The sequence below is a fragment of the Anastrepha ludens genome, chromosome 3 (genome assembly GCF_028408465.1).
Source record: "Anastrepha ludens isolate Willacy chromosome 3, idAnaLude1.1, whole genome shotgun sequence".
Lineage (NCBI taxonomy): Eukaryota > Metazoa > Arthropoda > Insecta > Diptera > Tephritidae > Anastrepha > Anastrepha ludens.
Genome location: NC_071499.1, coordinates 126,507,405 through 126,528,212, shown reverse-complemented (window position 1 = coordinate 126,528,212; position 20,808 = coordinate 126,507,405). Strand labels below are relative to the sequence as shown.

At 36.1% G+C, this 20,808-nt stretch overlaps 1 protein-coding gene across 2 annotated transcripts; it reads left to right on the top strand.

Annotated features, from left to right (window-relative positions):
• Positions 1 to 6,692: 6,692 nt before the first annotated feature.
• Positions 6,693 to 20,438, top strand: LOC128859094 (uncharacterized). 2 transcript variants are annotated; one of them, XM_054095807.1, is made up of 4 exons: positions 6,693 to 7,485; positions 18,735 to 18,874; positions 18,953 to 19,109; positions 19,175 to 20,438. In XM_054095807.1, exons 1-4 carry the CDS (start codon positions 7,441 to 7,443, stop codon positions 20,012 to 20,014), a joined length of 1,182 nt encoding a protein of 393 aa, XP_053951782.1. In that variant the 5' UTR covers positions 6,693 to 7,440; the 3' UTR covers positions 20,015 to 20,438. The 2 variants fall into 2 exon arrangements, with proteins under 2 accessions (XP_053951782.1, XP_053951783.1); XM_054095808.1 differs by lacking the exon at positions 6,693 to 7,485 and adding an exon at positions 18,495 to 18,643 and having other exon boundaries at positions 19,175 to 20,437.
• Positions 20,439 to 20,808: the final 370 nt, after the last annotated feature.

Sequence of the window (20,808 nt, the reverse complement as noted above, 5' to 3'; positions counted from 1 at the left end):
GTTGTGTTGCCCTAGAGCTCATTATATTATATGATTTCCCCACCTAACCGAGATTTTGACTATAGATTTTGGTCCAAGATATTAATTCGTTTCGAGAATTTAATGAGAGATTAGATTTTCAGGTCCGAGAGTACTGAAAGATTGTCAATTGTTGGAGAGCCTAGAAGAGCGAGTCGACTTCTGGCTAGGCCGGGACAACTGCACAGCAAATGCCTGCTCGATACTTCCTTATCTTCGTCCTCGCAGTATCTGCATAGGTCGTTTTGAGGAACCCCGAGCCGACGTGCGTGAGTGCCCAATAGGCAGTGGCCGGTGATAAGAGATATTATATGCCTTAGTTCGTGTTTCGAAAGACTTATAAGGGTTTTTGACTGTTTCAGATTGTAGGATGGCCAGATTTGTCTGGTCGTAACGCAAGTAGTTTCCACTCGCCATCTCCGATCAGCAATGCTGTGAAATTCTCGATCAATGATCATTTTACATGTTGCTTTACAGTTACCTTAGAAACCACTGTGACCCGGTATCCAGATAACTTGGACAAAATTCTGAACACTTACCTCGTTAAGAGATAAGAGACAGGATCGAACCACATCTGAGTAGATATTAGAGGAGCTGAACGAACGGAGCGAACGGCCGCTTGACTTTCAGTGAAAAAGCGGATATCCTCTAGTGATATTCTCTTTACTAAGATAGTTTTCGCAGCATACCAGATAGCGCATACTTCCACTTGGAATACACTACAGTAGTCAGGAAATCTAAATGATAGATTGATGTGAGGGGAATTGGAAAAGATTCCAAATCCCACTTTACCGTCTTGTTTTGAACCATCTGTATATAAAGGGTGATTTTTTTAGAACTATAGGAAAGTTTTTCAAAAAAATACACGTAAAATTCAGAAAAATGCATTAAATTTTTATTTAAATCGATAGTACATTCCATATAATTTAATGTTTGAAGATTATTTCATGCAAATATTGACCGCGACTTTGCTTCAAATGGTCCATCCGCTTAGTCCAATTTTGGCATACTCTTTCCAATGTTTCGGCCGGTATCTCACATATAAATGCTTTAATGTTGTCTTCCAATGCGCAAAAAAAAGTTGGATATCATTTCACAGTTACGTTAAAATTCGTAGCATCTTTGAAGATGGTCTTTGGTCTTCGACCAACTTTCCAAGAGCCCATTCACCAAAAATTCTGCGTTGCGGTAGGTCGTTCGGCTTCAATTCTTGCACCAGCTGTATTTTGAAAGGCTTCGCACCTAAATCCTTTCGCAAAATTTTCCACGTTGTTGAGTAACAGAGGCCCGATTGCTGCGAACGGCGACGAATCGATAATTGATGGTAATCATTAACACTGGTGGATACAGCTGCGATATTTTCTTCAGTTCGCACTCTACGTAAGCGTGTTGGTGGTTTGATGTCCAATAATGTAAATTTGGTTCTAAATTTAGTCACAATAGCTCGAATAGCCGTTTTAGTGGGCCGATTAAACTGACCATAAAATGGAGGAAGCGCGCGATAGAACACGCATTTTTATAATAAAATTCAAAGATTTGCAAGCGTTGTTCATTTGTAAAACAATTCATGGTTAAATTATAGACCAAACTGAAGATGTTTGACAGTGAAACAAAACACGAAATGTGCGTCACCTGTTTAAACCAACTGTTTAAAAAGATAATAGCTAAAAAATCAATCGTTATAATCAGAAGGCCATCTATTTCGGTAAGATTTGTCTTCCATTCTTCCCTGGTTGGGAGTGAACAGGAGAATAGCAAGGGTGGTGATGGAAGACTTACATGATAGTCTATGTCGGAAGAGATAACAGTGTTCCTGTTCAGTATGGCCGAATGGCCAAGATACTTATTCCATTTCGATATGGCATTCATGCGTGTCGCTGCTTTCGCTGCAATCGCTTTGCCAGCCAAATCGATAGGAAACAAGTGAAGCAACGCATTTAGAGCCTTAGTAGGTGCTGTACTTAAGCATCCTGTTATCAGGAGGCAGGCTGTTCTTTGGACTCGATCAATTGTGGCTACTCTACACCGTTTTTCGAGTGCTGACCACCATACAACCACACCGTAGAAGAGTATCGATTTGATGATCGAGGTATATATCCGATAAATGATCCGAGGTGAAAAACCCCAGGTTTTGCCTATAGCTTTCTTACAAGTATAAAGAGCTATGAAAGCTTTTTTACATCTGTTTTCAATGTTCAATTTCCAACTCAACTTCCTATCTAGAATAACTCCTAAATATTTAGCTGAATCTGATAAAAGTAATGATTCCCCTTTTAAAGTTATTGCTTGCAGTAGAGGAGATTGTTGTTTCCTATTGAAGAGAACAAGATCTGTCTTTGCTGGATTCGCATTTAGTCCGCATTCGGTGCACCATTTTGACAGAATATTGATTGAGCGTTGCATAAGTCAGTGAGGATATTCAGGTGTTTGCTTGACACGCAGAGAGCAATATCATCTGCATAGGCTACAACCTTGCAGCCTGCTTTTTCTAGGTTTCGAAGCAAACTGTTTACAGCGAGATTCCAGAGAAGGGGTGAAAGTACTCGGCCTTGAGGAGTGCCTTTGACGGCGTACATTCTCATGCAGCTTAACCCAAGCTCTGAAGTGATTATTCTATTTTGGAGCATTTGTTCGATCATCTTCTGGATGGAGTAATTAATACCCAATTTTGCAATTTCCGACAAAATAGCTTTGGGTTCAATATTATTAAAAGCACCTTCTATGTCCATAAATGCGACAAGAGAGTACTCCTTATTGTGAAGGGAAGTTTCCACTGTTTGCACCAGTGAGTGAAGTGCCGTTTCAGTCGATTTCCCTTTAGTGTAGGCGTGTTGTGCCTCAGAGATCAACTTAGTACTCGTATCAAGTTGGGTTTTGATTTGCTCATCTAAGACTTTTTCAAAAGCCTTTAAGCAAAAAGAGGTTAGGTTAATGGGCCTGAAATCGTTTGGCTTGCAGTGTGAAGGTTTCCCCATTTTCGGAATGAATACTACCTTCGATTTCTTCCAAATTGTCGGAAGGTAAAAGAGATTTAAACACTTGTTAAAGGTCCTTGCTAACCAAGGCAGCAGAATTTCTAGTTCTTCTTGAAGTTCTGCTGGAATGATGTTGTCAGGACCTGGTGATTTAAATTTTTTAAAACTTAGTATTGCTGTAGAGATGCTATTAGAGCTGATTAGATCTGATCTATTCCCATAATTACTCTGAAGAGTGCTGGGAAGTGCAGGTAAGTTGGCAACACAGTCTGGAAAGTGAGATTCTAGAAGTAGTCTAAGAGTGTGGTCAGTTGAAGTAGCCCAAGTTCCATCTTGTGTCATGATAATTTTTGACTGTAATCTAATTCTTGAGTGTATGATCGCCAGGATGTGCGTTTTGAACTTCTGACAGCTTTCTTAAAGTCTTTGAGGCATTGTCGATATTCTTCCCATTCGTCTGTTATTTTAGATTGGTTAAAGAGTTTCCGAGTTCGATTGCGAAGTTCTGAGATTTCTGGAGTCCACCAAAAAGGTTTATGCTTACCTTCTGTTTTTGTCAGGGGACAAGATTGTCGTGCTGCGCTTTGACACGTCTTCGTTATTATGTTGACAGCGTTTTCGATATCGTTTTTATTTGCCATTTCAAACTGCCTGATGTCAGGAAGTCTGTTGGCAAGATGTTCTTTATATTTGATCCAATTCATACGTTTTTTGTTAAGGTACCTCATGGGGTTTGCCGTTTCGGCTTTTATAGTGAATGTTATATATTGGTGGTCGGAAAAAGAGTGCTGTTTATCAACGCTCCAATCCTGCACCAGTTGTGTACATGATTCCCTAGCAAGAGTAATATCGAGTACCTCTCTTCTAGACGAGTTAAGAAACGTAGGGACATCACCTCTATTACATATATCAAGCTTATTCGCTAGAATATAATCAAAGAGTTGCTCACCTCGTGTGTTGTTGTTTATACTGCCCCAAACAATATGATGTGCATTAGCGTCTGCTCCAATAATGATGCGTTTCTGATTCAGATGCGCCGTATTGACGAGCCTTCTCACTGCTTCAGGGGGAGGCGCCTCCGCTGCGTTGTAAGGCATGTAAGCCGACACAATCCAAATCGGGCCATGGACAGCTTCAACCTCTATGGCAGTGGTGTCAGCATTGCTAAAAGGAAGAAAAAAAGCATTAATATGTTTTTGAATGAGAATACAAGAGCGCGATCTGACGTTAGCCTCACCTTGAAACAAGGTGTAGTGGCTATCTTTTAGGCCGCATATCTTGTCATTTGATATCCAAGGTTCTTGGATGAGAATGTTGTCTTCTCTGAGGTCAGAGAGACGAAGAATGAGGGCTGCTGAGGTTGATAGGTCCAGATGGTAGTGGTGATGAACCCGAATGCCACAATCCCCTTGTGGTCGTCCAGTGCTTGAACGCTTTCCTGGTCCAGGAGCAGCGTGACATGTCTGGAGTTTCCTGAAGGCTCTTCCACCTTAACTACCTCTACAGGTATTCTTGCTCTGCCGCGTGGTTTGTTGGGAATTTCGCTCTTATTGATGAGCTGGAGATTCGCCCCGAGTCGGTCGAGGGCCTTGCTGTACAGGCTGGCAGAGCGTTTATCTGAGCACGCGATCAACTTGACCCTTGCTTGGAACCATCCAGCGTCAGGGCAGAAAGGAGGGTTCTGGGGTTCTGGTAGCCCAACTGAAGTTTTTTCTCCACAATCTTCCAGTTTGATGGAGAGATGAAACCGTCAGGGTGGCTCTTATAAACCACCGCCACGACCAGACTAGCTCTGGCAACTTCGCAGAACTTGCATAATTTGACCTCAGAGGAAGTTGTATGCTTCTTGGGGTCGTTGGGACTTAGAGGATCTTCTGAAGACCGCTGCCGCTTAGCTGCACTCGGTTTTTCTTTGGACGCCTCATATTTCCGAAGGTTGGTCGGACAGCTCCTCCTCAGGGGTTTTACCGAGCTTTCCCATAAGGAAAGTGGCGCATCTTCGATCTCTATATCGACGGAGATGAGGAGGGGTAGGTTTTCTGGAGACTTCTGTCCGAGTTGTTTTCCCAGTTTCTGGCAAAACGGCTTTGGTGATCAATTGGTTCTCCGCAGCCGAGTCGGTTTTGGAGGAAGTAGAAGCCACAAGGGAATGCGGTGGTGTCTCTTTGACGGTTTTGCTCTTAGTGAGCACTTTCGCCACCGAAGGGGTGGTTTTTGACCCCGCCATGAGTTTGGTGGAGCCAAGAGGTCTTCCGCGTCGGGAAGGGACTTGTTGTTTTTGTTTTGTGTTTGCTGTTTTATACATTTTTGCGATGCGGTCACTCAGCTGACGTGTCAGCAGTCGTAACCTTGGATTTAAGTAGGGAAATAATGGGGTTCGCCATGCCAGAGCCCTATGCCGTGGTAAGTCGAATTGAAACTGGGGTCCGCATACTAGCGACTTAGCTCACCCTAAGCCATGCATCCCTCGGCGGTTGCTGTTCCACCTTGGATTGGTAGCCTTTGATATAAGGAAGTGGCCTTCTCCCCGTGAGTTCATGTTTATTCCATTCGTATTAGCAGAGACATGACCTACTAATGCGAGTGGCTTCTCGCCATCCACCGAAGGGGATATGGGTCACTGCCAGCAATTATGGAAGTTACGGCATGCATGCAGTAACACTGCACAGCATGTTGTTCCCCCTGTCATAGTTGTTGGTTGACGAGAACTAGGCTGGTTCGCGAGTAGGCTTTTACCAAGGCTATGACCTACTTAACCACAGAAGATAACTGTGGCGTACCCTATCCACCACCTGGGACGCGCCGCAATAGGTGCCCAACCAAAGGGATATTTTTAATTTAATTTTAATATATGTTATTTTATTGTAATTTCGTTCATTTATTAATCATTTGCTCTTTCAAATTAAATAATTTTAATTAGTTTTTTATTAATTTTCATTTAGTTTTATATTATTTTTATTTAATTAAATATATTTTATCTTATTTTAATTTACTTTACTTTATTTTTAATTTTTTTTTTATTTTATTTTATTTGAATACCTAAGTTTTTTCTTTGTACTCTATTTGCAGTGAAATTATTACACAAAGTACCGTAAATTCCTGAGCAAAAAGAAAGAAAAAAGCAACAATAAAAACCAACAGAAACAATGGCATAAAAAAGAAATAAAATAGAAACCAAAACTGTGACAGTACTTACAGCAAGAAACGCACATACATAGTATGTACATATGTGCAGCCATACCTTCATACATAAATACATTCTATTGTATCTACACACGCATGCACATTTCCATACAAGAAACTGTGGTTTTCCCATTGAAAAATAGAGCAAAACCAAAAGCCAGCGGAAAATTCAAATGAGAAGCCAAAGTGCTCATTCAAAAAATATACATAAATAACAAAACAAAAAGAAGAAGACACCGCCAACAAGCTGAGCAGCCGCCGAAGACTGTGCCACACCAGCCGTCAACGAAGACAGCAGACGGCGTGAAATTTTCGAAGAAGAAAACACGAACGAAGAGTGTGTGAACTCTTGCCATTGTTTTTCGTGAATAAACTACTTTTGTTGTTGATGTTGTTGCTATTTTAGATATTGCCACTGGCGCTCAACCAAACATTTCGTAGATGCTTTCCGTTAATGTTGTTATTGCTATTGGACTTTTCACATTGATCAACGTATAAAAACCTAAAGCAACTGTAAAAATTCGAGCAATTGAAAAGCGGCATTCGTCCAACCAGCAAGCAATAAATAAGCAAAAATATAATTAAATACAATATACGCAAATAAAGAAACATTCAAATAAATGTATATGTAAGAAAAGTGACCAGTTCTACACAGACAACTAACGATCGCGGACGTAACGGGTCTGTTGTGAAGGAATACGTAACGTACTATACATACCTACATACATATTTTTAAAGGGAGCAAGTTAAAAATAAACTGTAGCAAGGAAAAAGGAGTGAAAACCAAATAAAATATTCGAAAAATATACGTTTTTATAGTTTTTAATAGAATTTCGAAAGAATTCTTCGCATTCCATTGCGACTTGGAAAACCAGACAACCAGACAACCACAAACAAATAAAAGCTTCCAACAATACAATTTTAACTTAATTCACGTGCGCAGTTTACCTTCTACGGCATTCGTTTTAACCGGGGTCGCGTGGAAGTGTGTGTGTATGCAAAGCATTCGATTTGACGCTGTTAGGAGTGTATTTAATTGACGCCTTTGCAACGTAAAGAGTGTGTTCGGGTGTGACTACATAAACCGAGCATATTTAGTTGAATTGCGTGAAATTTTGGCGCAACATAAAACGCATTTCCGTCGGCGCAACCTGTAACGCGTAGAAAGACAATCTAATTTAAGAGCTAAATAAAAAAGCAATTGAAGAGCTGTAGAAGCAGAGCAGTTGCCTAAGAAGCAAAGCAAAAACACAAAGCACTTAAAATGGCAGATGTTTCGCATGAATTGGGCGCACTACGTTTTGTGGTGGTAAGTTGAACAGTTAAAAGTTAATTTATTCTTACAAAGCTTGATAAAGCTGCTCGAAAAGGCACTTTTAAACTACATTATATAATACAATAAATTAATAAGAGCAAATAAAAATTAAAAATTGCATAAAATAATAAAAAAATTAAATTAAATTAAATTAAATAATATAAGATGAAATAATAAATAAATAGATTTAAATAAGATAAAATAAATAAAATATTTATGTAAGCAAATAAAATATATATTTATATATTGTACTTCGTAGGAATAATAAAAATAAATAGTTATTTTTTTTTACTAAGACCTAAAATAAAATAAATAAACTACTAAAATATATAAATAAATGAATAAAATTGCAAAATAAATAAAAAGAATTAAATTAAATTAAATCAAATAATATAAGATAAAATAATAAGATATATAGAAAGATATACAGGTATAGGAAAAAAATTCAAATAGAATAATATAAAATAAAATAAATAAAGTTTTTATTTTTTTTTTGTTGGTACATCGATATATGTTATATTTTCTTGTCTAAAACTTAAGCGAAATTTACTTTTGTGGCGCCAGATTTAAGTTTCTTCAAATTAAAATAGATGCAAATGAAGATTTCGTTAAACTGCAAAGAATTTTCCCAAATATTGTAATTGTAATAATAATAAACACATATTTTTTTACTAAGGCCTAAAATAAAATAAACCAAAATAAATAAAATCAAACAAAATAAAATAAACAAAAAAATTAATAAAATAAATAAAAAATTAAGTAAAATATTCAACTAATTATTTTTTTAACATACATATATAAATATTTATTTATTTATTTTATAAGAGTAATAATAATAAATAATTATTTCATTAAAATTTTTTTCACGCACCAATAAATTCGGCCGCCGTAGCCGAACGGGTTGGTGCGTGACTACCATTCGGAATTCACAGAGAGAACGTAGGTTCGAATCTCGGTGAAACACCAAAATTAAGAAAAACATTTTTCTAATAGCGGTCCCCCTCGGCAGGCAATGGCAAACCTCCGAATGTATTTCTGCTATGAAAAAGCTCCTCATAAAAAATATCTGCCATTCGGAGTCGGCTTGAAACTGTACGTCCCTCCAACAGACAACATCAAGACGCACACCACAAATAGGAGGAGGAGCTCGGCCAAACACCCAAAAAGGGTGTAGGCGCCAATTATATATATATACAATATATAATATATATAAAATTTTACAAGAGCATTGATTAGTAAGACCTTCGGCTCATAAAAGAAAATAAGATTAAAATAAAATAAAATAAAATAAAATAAAATAAAATAAAATAAAATAAAATAAAATAAAATAAAATAAAATAAAATAAAATAACATAAAATAACATAAAATAAAATAAAATAAAATAAAATAAAATAAAATAAAATTAAATTAAATTAAATTAAATTAAATTAAAGTAAATTAAATTAAATTAAATAAATTACAAGTAACGAATAAAAATACAACAAAATCAGAATACAATGAATATTAATTAACTTAAACAAAATTATTTGAAATAAATTAAATTAAATACACCAAAAACAATAAAAAGATAAAACACATTAACTGAATACAAATTTTAATAAAGTAAAGCGAAGTTAATATAAAAAATATATGTATATGTAAAAACTAGATTCAGTCAATGATAATTTTCTTAACTTGCTAATAAAGTAGACTTTACTAACCGAACGATAAACTATTCCAAGCTGTGAGTGCTTTAAAGTGACATTTAAGTATTTTTAATCTCAACAACCGTCTGACTTAAATAAGTTCGCTAGTTCTGAAACTACAGTAAAAATCTCTGAATTTCTTTTTTATTTATTTATAATTTTATTCTATTTAATTTTTATTTTATGAGCCAAGTAACCAGTGCTCTTTTAAAATTTTAATGAAATAATTATTTATTATTATTGCTCTTATTTTAATGAGTGGTATTGACGGTGAGCCAAACGTAATAACACTTTTAATTCATCAGAAATCATTACATTATAGGGATAAAGTTTGAAGAAAATTTTTAAAATTGTATTGATATTTTATCGATTTGGAAACCATTTCTTGAAAATTTTAAAACTGTCTATTTTTAAAAGGTCATAAATCCTCTGGCAAACCTGAAAATATAAAGTAAATCCATTCAAATGTTACAAAAATACTGTATTCTAAAAAATCCTCACTTAAAATTAAGTGATCTACATTCAAATTTTGTAAAATTTTTAAAACCTCTGGCCCCTAAATATCTCTTACATAGTACTAAAGATTTGACAATTTTCCACAAAATCGGATTGCAAAACTTATGCAATTAGCAGCAAGAAAACGAAAGTAAATAATTGAAGAATAAAGTAGCAGATAGAGCATACAGTGTGACGTCTGATGAGTGCCGTGCAGCAGGGCGTATGCGTAATGCGGTAGTTTACTTCAATTGAACCAATCGCCTACGCAGGGTGTGAACAATGATATAATAAGCTATTGATTCATACAATAATAAATATACAATATTAAAAATAATCGGGTTTCAGCGAGGTATTACCAAATAACATATATCTGTAATATACAAAATTTTCTGCTTCGCTATCCACACTAAGAATAGAAAATACTTTACTTTAATTTTTTAATTCATCAAAATATAAATATTTGTATGCTTTACATATGTACACAAATACATACGAGTACATATATGTATATATTCAGAAATTCTTGTTTAATTTTCTTCTCCTGTTTTTTGGAGTTAATAGCCAAGTATTTGCTTATATTTTAGCAAATTTCATTCGCTGCCAAGATATTAAAAAAAATCCAAAAATTTTTTCTATAAAATAATTCTGCGATTATAAAAAATTTCAAGGCCATTGTTTTTTATTACCTACATGACAGTGACATGGAATTTGTTTAGGTGAATGGCGTTGCTACATACATATGTACATTTGTGTGTGTGCTTTTGATTAATACACACAGCTTTAATGCCGCATATTTATTGCATGCGTTTAGTAAATGACTTTTGTTTGAGGCGTGGATATACATCTGTAGCATTTCGCAAAAGTGGCATTGTTAAGAAAATATTAGCTCTCTATTTTGAAAGCATTTGCTTTCATTATTTTTATAGTGCTTCAATCTAGAGTTGGGTGAGCGAAAACTTTTTAGTATCTACAGATCGTTTGCACATAGAAATGTGTAAAATTTGTAAGAAGAAAAGTAAAGATCTGTATACCTAATTTTTTGTCGCGACTGTTTGGTGGCCCAAATTGGAAAATCTTGTATTTAAGAGCAAAATGGAAAGAGTGCAAAGGGCAGCATCCAATTATCAAAGAAGTGCTGCCTTCTACCCCAACCAAGGCTTTTAAGACTCTATTAGACCTTCTCACCATAGATACCTATGGCAAATTTCGGGCTAATTGCAACGCAATTAGAATGAATGCATGCCTACCCTGGAAAGATTTCAGATTAAGGCGCTCGAAAATTCTTGGAACTCTTAGGGAAACACATAAAAAATCTATAAATATTTAGCGCGTTCACTTCTGCTATGTGTTTAACCGAGCCCCTCTTCCTATTTGTTGTGTGCGTCTTGATGTTGTTCCACAAATGGAGAGACCTACAGTTTTAAGCTCCGACCGGCAAATGGTTTTTTATGAGGAGCTTTTTCATGGCAGAAATACACTCGTAGATTTTCAATTGTCTGTCGCTATTAGAAAAAACTTTTTCTATAATTTTGCTGTTTCATGCAAATTAATTCTGTTTTGAGAATAAGTTTTCCACACCAATCTTAAAAAGATGTGAATGGAATAACGTGAAGGACCTTGGCCCAGGGTCAGTGGCCATCTTCACTAACAGCTCAATACTGAATAATACGGACAGAAGTGGCATCCACTCAGAAGTGCTGCAGTTAAACTTCTGTCTACGGATGCCTGACGTCTTTCAAGCTGAGTACCAACTAGTGCTATCATAGTGGACGTCAAGGACTAAGTGGGTTCACTCTACAAAATAATGGAGAGTGGCAACCACCGTAACCTAACCTAACCTTACTGCGGGTGATGACAGTTGACTTAAATGAGTCAATAGTACCGATCCATGAATAGTCGGTTGTATGAGAAGCTAATAAGCAGGGGCTTACACGGGGGTTTAATCGAATAATTTCTAAAGTACACCTAATTGTAAAAATTAAAAAATTAAAAAAAAAAAATTAAATTTAAATCATTTAATTAATTCCAATTCATTAAAAGCATTAAAAATCTGAACCAAATTTTGTAAAAATTATTAAAATTAAAAAAAACTAACTAACTAACAAACTATGAAGATTTTATATACATTTTATTGTTGTATTACTATGATAATTTGCCAATGCTAATATGACAGGTCGTTCGCGTTTAATTGTGACTTGCCCCAGTGCAATAAGTAGTTAAATTATTTTTATACATATATGTTTACAGTTATTAATATTTTTACATATAATTGTTTCTATCTTCTACTACAATCTTTATTATTTAAAAAACAAAAACACTATGCGTCATTCGCGCCACACATGACGTATTCACCCATTTCACACCTTCTTCACGGCTTACCACTACAGCCAAAACAAAACATGGCAATAGACGTAAATCAAAAAGCGAACGCACCCACATTTCATTTCTCACCTAGTAAATTATCTAGTAAAATAAACATTGTCAAAAAACGTTTCAATAATAATATACAAAAACAAAAATATTCAAAAATCTAAAAATCTATTCATAAAAACGTTGCAGCAAAAAGCAAGCACAAATTGCAAATATCCAAAAAAACACACAACAGCACCGCAGCCGTCGCCATGACAGTGATCAGTCGTCGCTCGGCGTCAGTTCACCTTCATGGTTTAACCTCACTACTTACCGCCGCTTTGTCAGGCGACCAAATCACAGATTTGCGCGACGCCTCTTGCTTTTTTGTTTGGCGGCAAAAATTCAATTGACGCATCCGCGCCACACACATCCGCCCGTTTGACTGCGGGACAAGTGCCAAAACTTTTGCTTAGCAGAAATCGGGCACACCGGACTCAACATTTTCGGCTCGTATATTTATGATACATGTGCAAGTATACACATATTTATGTGCATATATACGAGTATGTGAGTGTTTGTGCATATTTTAAAAACACTTGTCGTCGCTCAATCGGTGTGCTTTGCGCTAAATTTGCTAGGTTTATACTTGTATGTGTGTAGGCGAAATCGCCACTATGTAGGTAAGTATACGCGTACGTATGTATATATGTGTGTGTGCGTTTAATGAGGAGACACATGCTCCACTCACTTTTTCTCCTTTGAACCTATGGCGCATGTGAAAATACAAACCCGACTGGGGAAAATTCATAAGAAAAATAATATATTTTACTTAATTAGATTGCGAAATTAAGCAAATGACACGGAGACTCAAAATAATCGCACAACAATTTTACTTATCTTTATCTAGAGACGCTCCTTGCAATGTCAAAGACGCAGATGTTTGGAATTTAATGGAGACCTTTTTTTAATTATTTTAGTTTTACTTCTAAAATAAAAATACGACGCATACTTATTTAACGAAGAATAGTATTTGAGTTATTTTTGTTTTTTTTTAGAAATATATTTAATGTCTTCACAACGGACCCATTTCGTGGTCTAAGTGGCATCGTTGTCTCTATGTGCGATGCGGCTGCCAAAACAACCTATTTAATGTCAGCGTCAAAAGAAAGTGTACACCATATATTGACAAGTTTCGTCTATTTATTTACTAATTTTTTAATTTGTAAATCTATAGTTTATAGTACAATAAAATCCATATAACGCAAAGTTTCAAACTTTGTACAAAATTAATAAAAATTCGGCAAATTTCCATCAATATTTCAAACTTTTTAATCAGAATTTCTGAAAAAATTTCGAGTATGCAGTTTTATAGTACACTGCAAGTTTCAAGTGGTCAAAAAATTGCGTTGATTTTTGTCATTTTTTTCTGCTGGCGGTATTGGGTGCTGAGGCTTCATGTTCCATAAAGGAATAAAAGGATCAAATATGTATATATGTGCTTTCCGCCATATAATGAATGCTCGAATTCTTTTTTTACGAAGGTGTTTCCAAGCGAAAAATTAATAAAATTGCTAATATTCAAAGTCTTAAGAAACCATGCCCTTTTACGATGAAGTTACAGACTTTTATGTTTCTACAACAAAAAATATATATACTAAGGGCGAAAATATTCCTACAACTCGTTTTCCTACAATGCGGAACCAAACCATTGTGTGATAGGGGGAATTACACTAAAACACACTAAAAGTTTTTGTGAAGTGGTTGAGCTAAATATCTAAAAAGCAATAGTCGTACCATTTTGCGCGTGAAAAAAATTTTAAAAACTTAAAAATTTAATTTATTTAAATTTAAAAAGCTTAAAAATTTAATGAATATTTAAATAAAAAAAAAACAAATTTTGTTTAAAACAATGTGCGCACTTATTTTTAGTTATTTTTTCTTTTGCCATTCATTCTTGACGACAATTAAAAATTGTTTGTGCAAATTTCCTCACTTGTGCATATTTTTAGTCCTTGATTTATGGTGCACGCCTGATGAAATACCACAAAATGTTTGGAATTTTCAAAAAGCATGCTTACTGTAAAAAAATAACATTTGTATGTATGCACCCACATTTTTTTAAGCTTAAGGGGCTTAACACAAAGTTAAATGCGTAATTTTTGCGTCAACAAAAATGAAATATACACATAAATAAACTACCTTGTGTTTTCGAACGAAAAAAAGTGATTTGAAAGAATTATGGGAATTATATGAGTTAAAAAAACCTTTCATTTTAGGTTAGATTAAGTTAGAATGGACTTAAAGGGCTAATCAATTTAACGGATTCCACCTCGCTGCCCTTCTTTACCAAGCAAAAAAGCGAGATATCGAAGACCCAGATATATATTCAATTTTCCGTGATTGCCATCAACAATGGAGTTTCATTAAAGATTACAGATTTTCTGCATAACAAACTGCTCGTACCAAGATAAACGCCTACTGCAGTCGCACCACCAGTAAACGACCACCAGTAAGCTTTAGCGGGCCCTTAAACTGAGTATAACAGACTTGCCCCAGCTTTTTTTCCTTCCGTCGTATCCTAAAATTAAGAAAAACATTTTTCTAATAGCGGTCGCCCCTCGGCAGGCAATGGCAAACCTCGGAGTGTATTTCTGCCATGAAAAAGCTCCTCATAAAAATATCTGCCGCTCGGAGTCGGCTTGAAACTGTAGGTCGCTCTATTTGTGAAACAACATCAAGACGCACACCACAAATACGAGGAGGAGGTCCGCCAAACACCCAAAAACGGTGTACGCGCCAATTATAAATAAGTAAATACTTGTACATGAGTATGGGTATTGAAATCAATCAAAACCTCAATTTACCAGACAACACACAACCTTTCCGCTTAGCTCTTAAAAAAATTGATTGATGTGTCTTCCGGCTTGTGTAAATTCTTGTCTAAATACATATACATATTTGTAATTTAAAAATACTTGAAGAATTCGATTTTTCCCAATTATGTAGGGGTAATAATTTCCTTACATGAGTCATACTGTATACTTATATGCATGTATATGTACCTACATACATGCACAATTTTGCCGTACAGCTGCAGCTGTCAAACAGGCAAAGCAACAGTTAAGATTAACATAACATAAAAATAAAATTGAAATGAATGTTCAGAAGAGTGGCTGTAACAAAATGTCTTGTCTATAAAAATCAATTTTACATTTGATTAGTATTTTAATTTATATATAAATAGTTTAAATACTTGTATACCTACTAAATAAAAGCATCTTTACATGTAGATGAGTGTGTGTGGGCACATAAAAATGCACATTTCACGCATGTGGCCGAGTGTAGGCCGCGTGCAGCGTGCAGCTTCCTGGCCAAGAGGATGATGGGCATATTCTTTTTGGCATGTTGGCGTTGAAGGCTGACAGACGCTGCAGGAAGTGTAATTTTTGTGTCGGCAATTGTGTGGGCATATGAACCGTTGTGAAAAGAGCCTTTCTGGGGTGTGAGCTACAGTCTTCCGTATGAATTTTATATTTCTATAAAACTTTGGTTGAGACAAATTTTAAAATTTGGCATACGTATGTATATATAGTGAGCAGTTCTAAAAAAATCTTAGAAACAAGAATTTAGGACACGGACCTACTGGTATGAAAAAATGTTTTTCTTTATTTTATTTTTCAAAATTTGTTCCTAGTTAATAGAGAATGCAAAACACGTGTTTGAGTTTTTTTTTGGCAAGAAATTTCTGCTGCATGTGGCATGAAATAAAAAGTATTTATGTAAAATACATTAAAAAATAAATAAGATAAAATACAAAAAATGTTTGCTCTCAAATCCGTGGTACTTGGATGAGGACAAACTCATCTTGGTTTTCGAAAATAAAAGAAACAAAAAATATGGAAAAATAAAACAAAACAAATAAAAATGAAATTTGTATATAATATCAATTGAGATGAAATAAAGGGTTTTCCAATAACAGGTGTTATCTATCACTATCGAGAGATGATTAACAATTTTTAAGGCCGGAATTGGATGGTATTGATCTGGACAACGTTTATTTTGAATAAACACAACCATTGATCTTTTACGGGAAAAGTTTCCGGACCGTGTTATCTCTCCAAGACGTGTTCACAATTGGCAACTGAGATCTTGTGATTTAACACCTTGTGACTTTTTTCTTTAGGGCCACGTGAAAGAGAAGGTCTACGCCAACAGCCCAGAGTAAATTCAAGACCTCAAAGATGGAATTCGTGAGGCTATCGAGGTCATAGGTCAGCCATTTTGCAATTCGGTTATGGGAAATTTCATGAAAAAGATATTATCCTGTAAGCGTGGTCGTTGGGGTCATTTGCCCAATGATATTATTTAGTATTAACGGCATACCTTCCTCTTTATAATAAAAAAAACATCCAATCATTTATATGAAAAAATAGCATTTTTTTTGAATATCGAAGAGGTGTTATTCTTATTGGAAAACCCTTAATATATAAAAAAATTAAATTAAATTAAAAAAATTAAATTAAATTAAATTGGACTAAATTAAATTGAAAATAATAAAACTGCAAAATGAAATGAAAGGCGAACTTTAAAGTTAGTAGTTGTTTGCACAAGCTGCTCGAAATGCGCGAACTTCAGTTGAATGCGCCTTCAACTAATCGAAAATCTATTTTATTCAGAAAAATTCGACTTTTCGCCCAACTAAAATGAAATGACCAAATTTGCAGAAATATAACCATGACTAATACTTCTACCACACCTGTTGTGATTTATGCTTTGTCTTGTTTTCTTCTTCTAATATCATTTCGGAATTTTTAATCGAAAAACACTCCATCCATTTCACATTGTTGTAACCTTGAGGGCGGCAGTGTATTTCTTTAGAAACATTTCAAATTCAATTTCAAACGATTACACAGACAAAATACTTGGTGTTAGCATTTTAAAGAGCAGTTGTTATGCCATTGACAGTTGCGTTGTAAAAATAAATCAAAATTCGTGAGCAAGTTCAGGGGTGTTCTTGTTGCTACGATGCACATGCAACGGTATTTACAATGTTTATATTTATACCTTTTTGCAAGTGCATAACCACAAAATCAAGAATTTACTAATACAAACAGACTCGTACAGATTTACATATCTACAATGTGTAGTACCTGGCGCCATTTTGACCATTAGAGAAATCAACGAACTCTAACACTTGCGGGCAAGTAGTAAACACTGCAGTGAATTTGTGATTAATTGACAAAAGCAAATGCGCGCATAATATTTACATCCCTGCATACGAGTACATTTGTACGTATGCATTTAAGGAGCATTTTTTAAGATCACGTATACGCCCTGTGATATGCCTTGCTAATTTATAGCAGTGAGAGGGAAGAGAGTGAGTAAGTTTGTGAATGAAGCAATGATGTATTGTGAAATCATATTTGTTTATTCGCCAAAAAATAAAATAATGAATTGAAAAAAAATTAAGAGAAAATAAAATAATGAATTGAAAAAATGTAAAAAAAAATAAAATTAATTTAATTTAATTAAATCGCTAGCCCTACAAACGGCGTGTGCTAATGTGTGCTCTTTAATAGTATCATAGATAGCAGCATTGCAAAACCCACTCTGCATAGGTCAACGAGTCTGTTAAGACTCAAGACTGCCAATAGTATTGCCATAGCTGTCGTCTGAAGGCATATGTATATGACCGCTATGGCAGTATATTTATAGTAGTAGCTTACGCGATTTTGGCCGAGTTTAACAAAGAGTGCCGGACACATCTTTCTCGTGCTAACCAGCGCCAGATGAACAGACCAAGTGAATCCAAGTCCTTCTTCACCTGATCTATCCAACGCATCGAACACTGAATACTTTCAGAGCCAGAGCATTTGTATCCCTTTGGACGTAATGGCCCAGCCAACGAAGCCGCTGGTTCTTTATTTGTTGCGCTATGTCTACGTGATCGCCTGGTAGAGTGTTCGTTTTTTTCGTCGGGATAGGACTTTACTACTCTATTGCCTACTTAGCCCAAAGCAGCACTTGTTGTCAAGAGACATTTTTGGTAGGAGTTTAATTCTTATATATATTCAGAAGTACCAGAACAACCGAGCTCTCACGAGGAAGCTGAAGTTCTTCGTTTTCGATGGGTGTTGGTTGAACTTAAAAACCACATTCGGCACCTTTGAACGGTATTACGGTGCCCATTGGATTATTTGCCTGGCTATGATGTTTACAGCCCCCTTCAGTCACTACCAGCCGCACAAAGCCGTCTTGATATCCTGCCTACTAATTTATTCAAAAATTTACTAAAAGTGCTACTGAAAGTTTTTTATGTGGCGCAAACTCAACCTCTGCTTGTGAGGTAAATAATTCACTTTGCCAAAAAATGCTGTTTCAAATTTTAAATTGGAGTTAAAACTCATTTGGGAAATGAAAATTTTCAAATTATACAGATAATTTTCATATTTTCTGCCTTTCTATTATAACATAATGGAATAAATTTCGGCAAATTAAATAAATTTATAAATTAATAGTAAAGCAATAAATTTTTACAAGATCATCAATTAAATTTAAAAAAAATTGAACGCCCGTTTACAGCATCAACGAAGTGCTCACCATCATTATGACTCAAGTGCTTATCTGGTTTCAAACAAAAAGTTTTGCATAGTCTCAAACCAGACTAATCGATTTTCTTTCTGCTTCTTTTCATCCTCTCGATGTAGGACTCGTCGCTCTCCTCCAAGGTGGCAATGTTCAACAAACAAACGCAACAGCACCAACAACAACAACTGCTCAATCCCTTCTCATCAGCAACTGGACGTATGTCACCGAAGCCTAGCTTCTCCAAAGATGAATATGGCAAGTAAGTAGAAACTGTCTTACCCATATCGAGCGAGTGTCAGTCCCCGCTAATCGAAATTCTATTTTGCGCTCTTCACAGGCCATTGGCAGGTAGCTTGACCGAGATGCGCGGCCAGAAAGCTAATATGCATGTGCTCCGGGAAATGCTGGAGCTGTGTCAAATCATCGACTCAGAGGGCTACAATGTCAAGGATGAGCCGAATATGCGTGTCATACCATTTGGTGAACTCTTCAATGTGAGTATGAAATGATAACTTTATTATTTCGCTCTCTGCTCACTGTGCGCGCTTTCACTTGATAGATTTACAACTATATCTCCGATAAGGTGGTTGGCATATTATTGCGCGCGCGCAAGCACAAACTGCTAGATTTTGAGGGTGAAATGCTGTTCCAACGTCGCGATGACGACGTACCAATTTTCTTGCTCAAACCAATCGCCGAGATACGTCAAGAATTGCAATTGAAGATTGAAGATATTAAGCGAGCTGGCAGTCCAGCACCGCAAGCCACATCGCTGTTATTGGACAAAAGCGCACACAAGCAAAAGTTAGCATCACGCGGCTCCACGCCCTCAAACTCACCAGCGCCGTCAAAACCGGCAACACCAGCACACTCAAAGGCCTCCTCGCCGGCGCATTCGAAGGCATCATCTCCAGCGCCAATGGAACAAGTGCCAGCAGTAAAGCCACAAACAACAGCACAGCCAACGAAAATGGATGCTCAAGCGGCACCGGAAGTTAAAATCACAGCTGCGCCCGTTGTGGAAGCGACAGAAGTGGTAGCAGCAGGTGATCAGATGGCCAGACTGGAAGGTGGAGAACAGCCAAACGTACCAACGGAGAAGAGTGACGCTACAGCACCAGCTGATAATAACATAGTAGTGCCTGAGGTTGTGGCGCCGACAGTTGCTGAACACGTGGAGCTGCCGCCTGTATCTGTCAGTACTGCAAATATCACCAACCCAAATGCCACTGAAAACAGCGATCTACCTACGATTGTCATTGATGCCGCCGCCGTGTACACACGCACGGCACCGGCACCTGCAGAGGATGCATCAGCTGTAGCAGCAGCGGCGACAGCGCCAAATGCCACGATTACAGAGAATACGACCGCTAATAGTGAGGGAAATCCTCAGGCCTAATTTGAAAAGAAACTCTATTTTTGATTCGAATTGCTAAGCTAGTTAAACTTGTAAATGCTTCTCTAAATAGGGTTAGGTTATAGCGGGGTACTTATCGGCATATCACTTCTGTGTAAGCAAATGCAGTAAACTAATTAGTAGTTTAGACATTAGTGCAGTATTATATAATATTGTAAATCGAATAGAGAGGCAGCAATTGGCCGTTGGAATGAAGTTGGAAAATACTTTGTGCTTCATTCGAGCTGCTAAATTTGTTGTGCTCTGATAATTTGCGAAAGGATTAATGCCACTTATAAAATAATGATTTGTAAATAAAATTTGCTGTAGATCGGGTACTTAAACAGAAAATTTTATTATGTACAATAATCTAATTTTTATTTCAATAAAATAGTATAGACAGAAAGTAAACCAAAAAAATAAGTTTTATTTTATTCAATGGGGATCAATTCAGCTGATTTAATAGATTCGCCTTGCTGCGTATGTAATGAAAGAAACTGGAGAAAGAAAGAAATGAAGAAACTGGAGCAAAGAACACATAAAGACAAGAAAGTGCAGTTCCCGGTCCAAAACAACAACAAAACTTGGTAAGGAAATTCGACCGCGCAAAAACCAATTGGAACTAATTAGAATCAGCTTAGAAGCTATTAGTATTTTGGTTTTAAAATGATTGGTCCAGTAAATTTTATCCTTAGCCGATTTCAAAAATAACAAAATCCAGAAAAACTCTTTGAAAGCGAGGAGGTCTAGAAACCCGACTTGGAGCAGCGCACCCTCAAATATTCATAACTTCATCA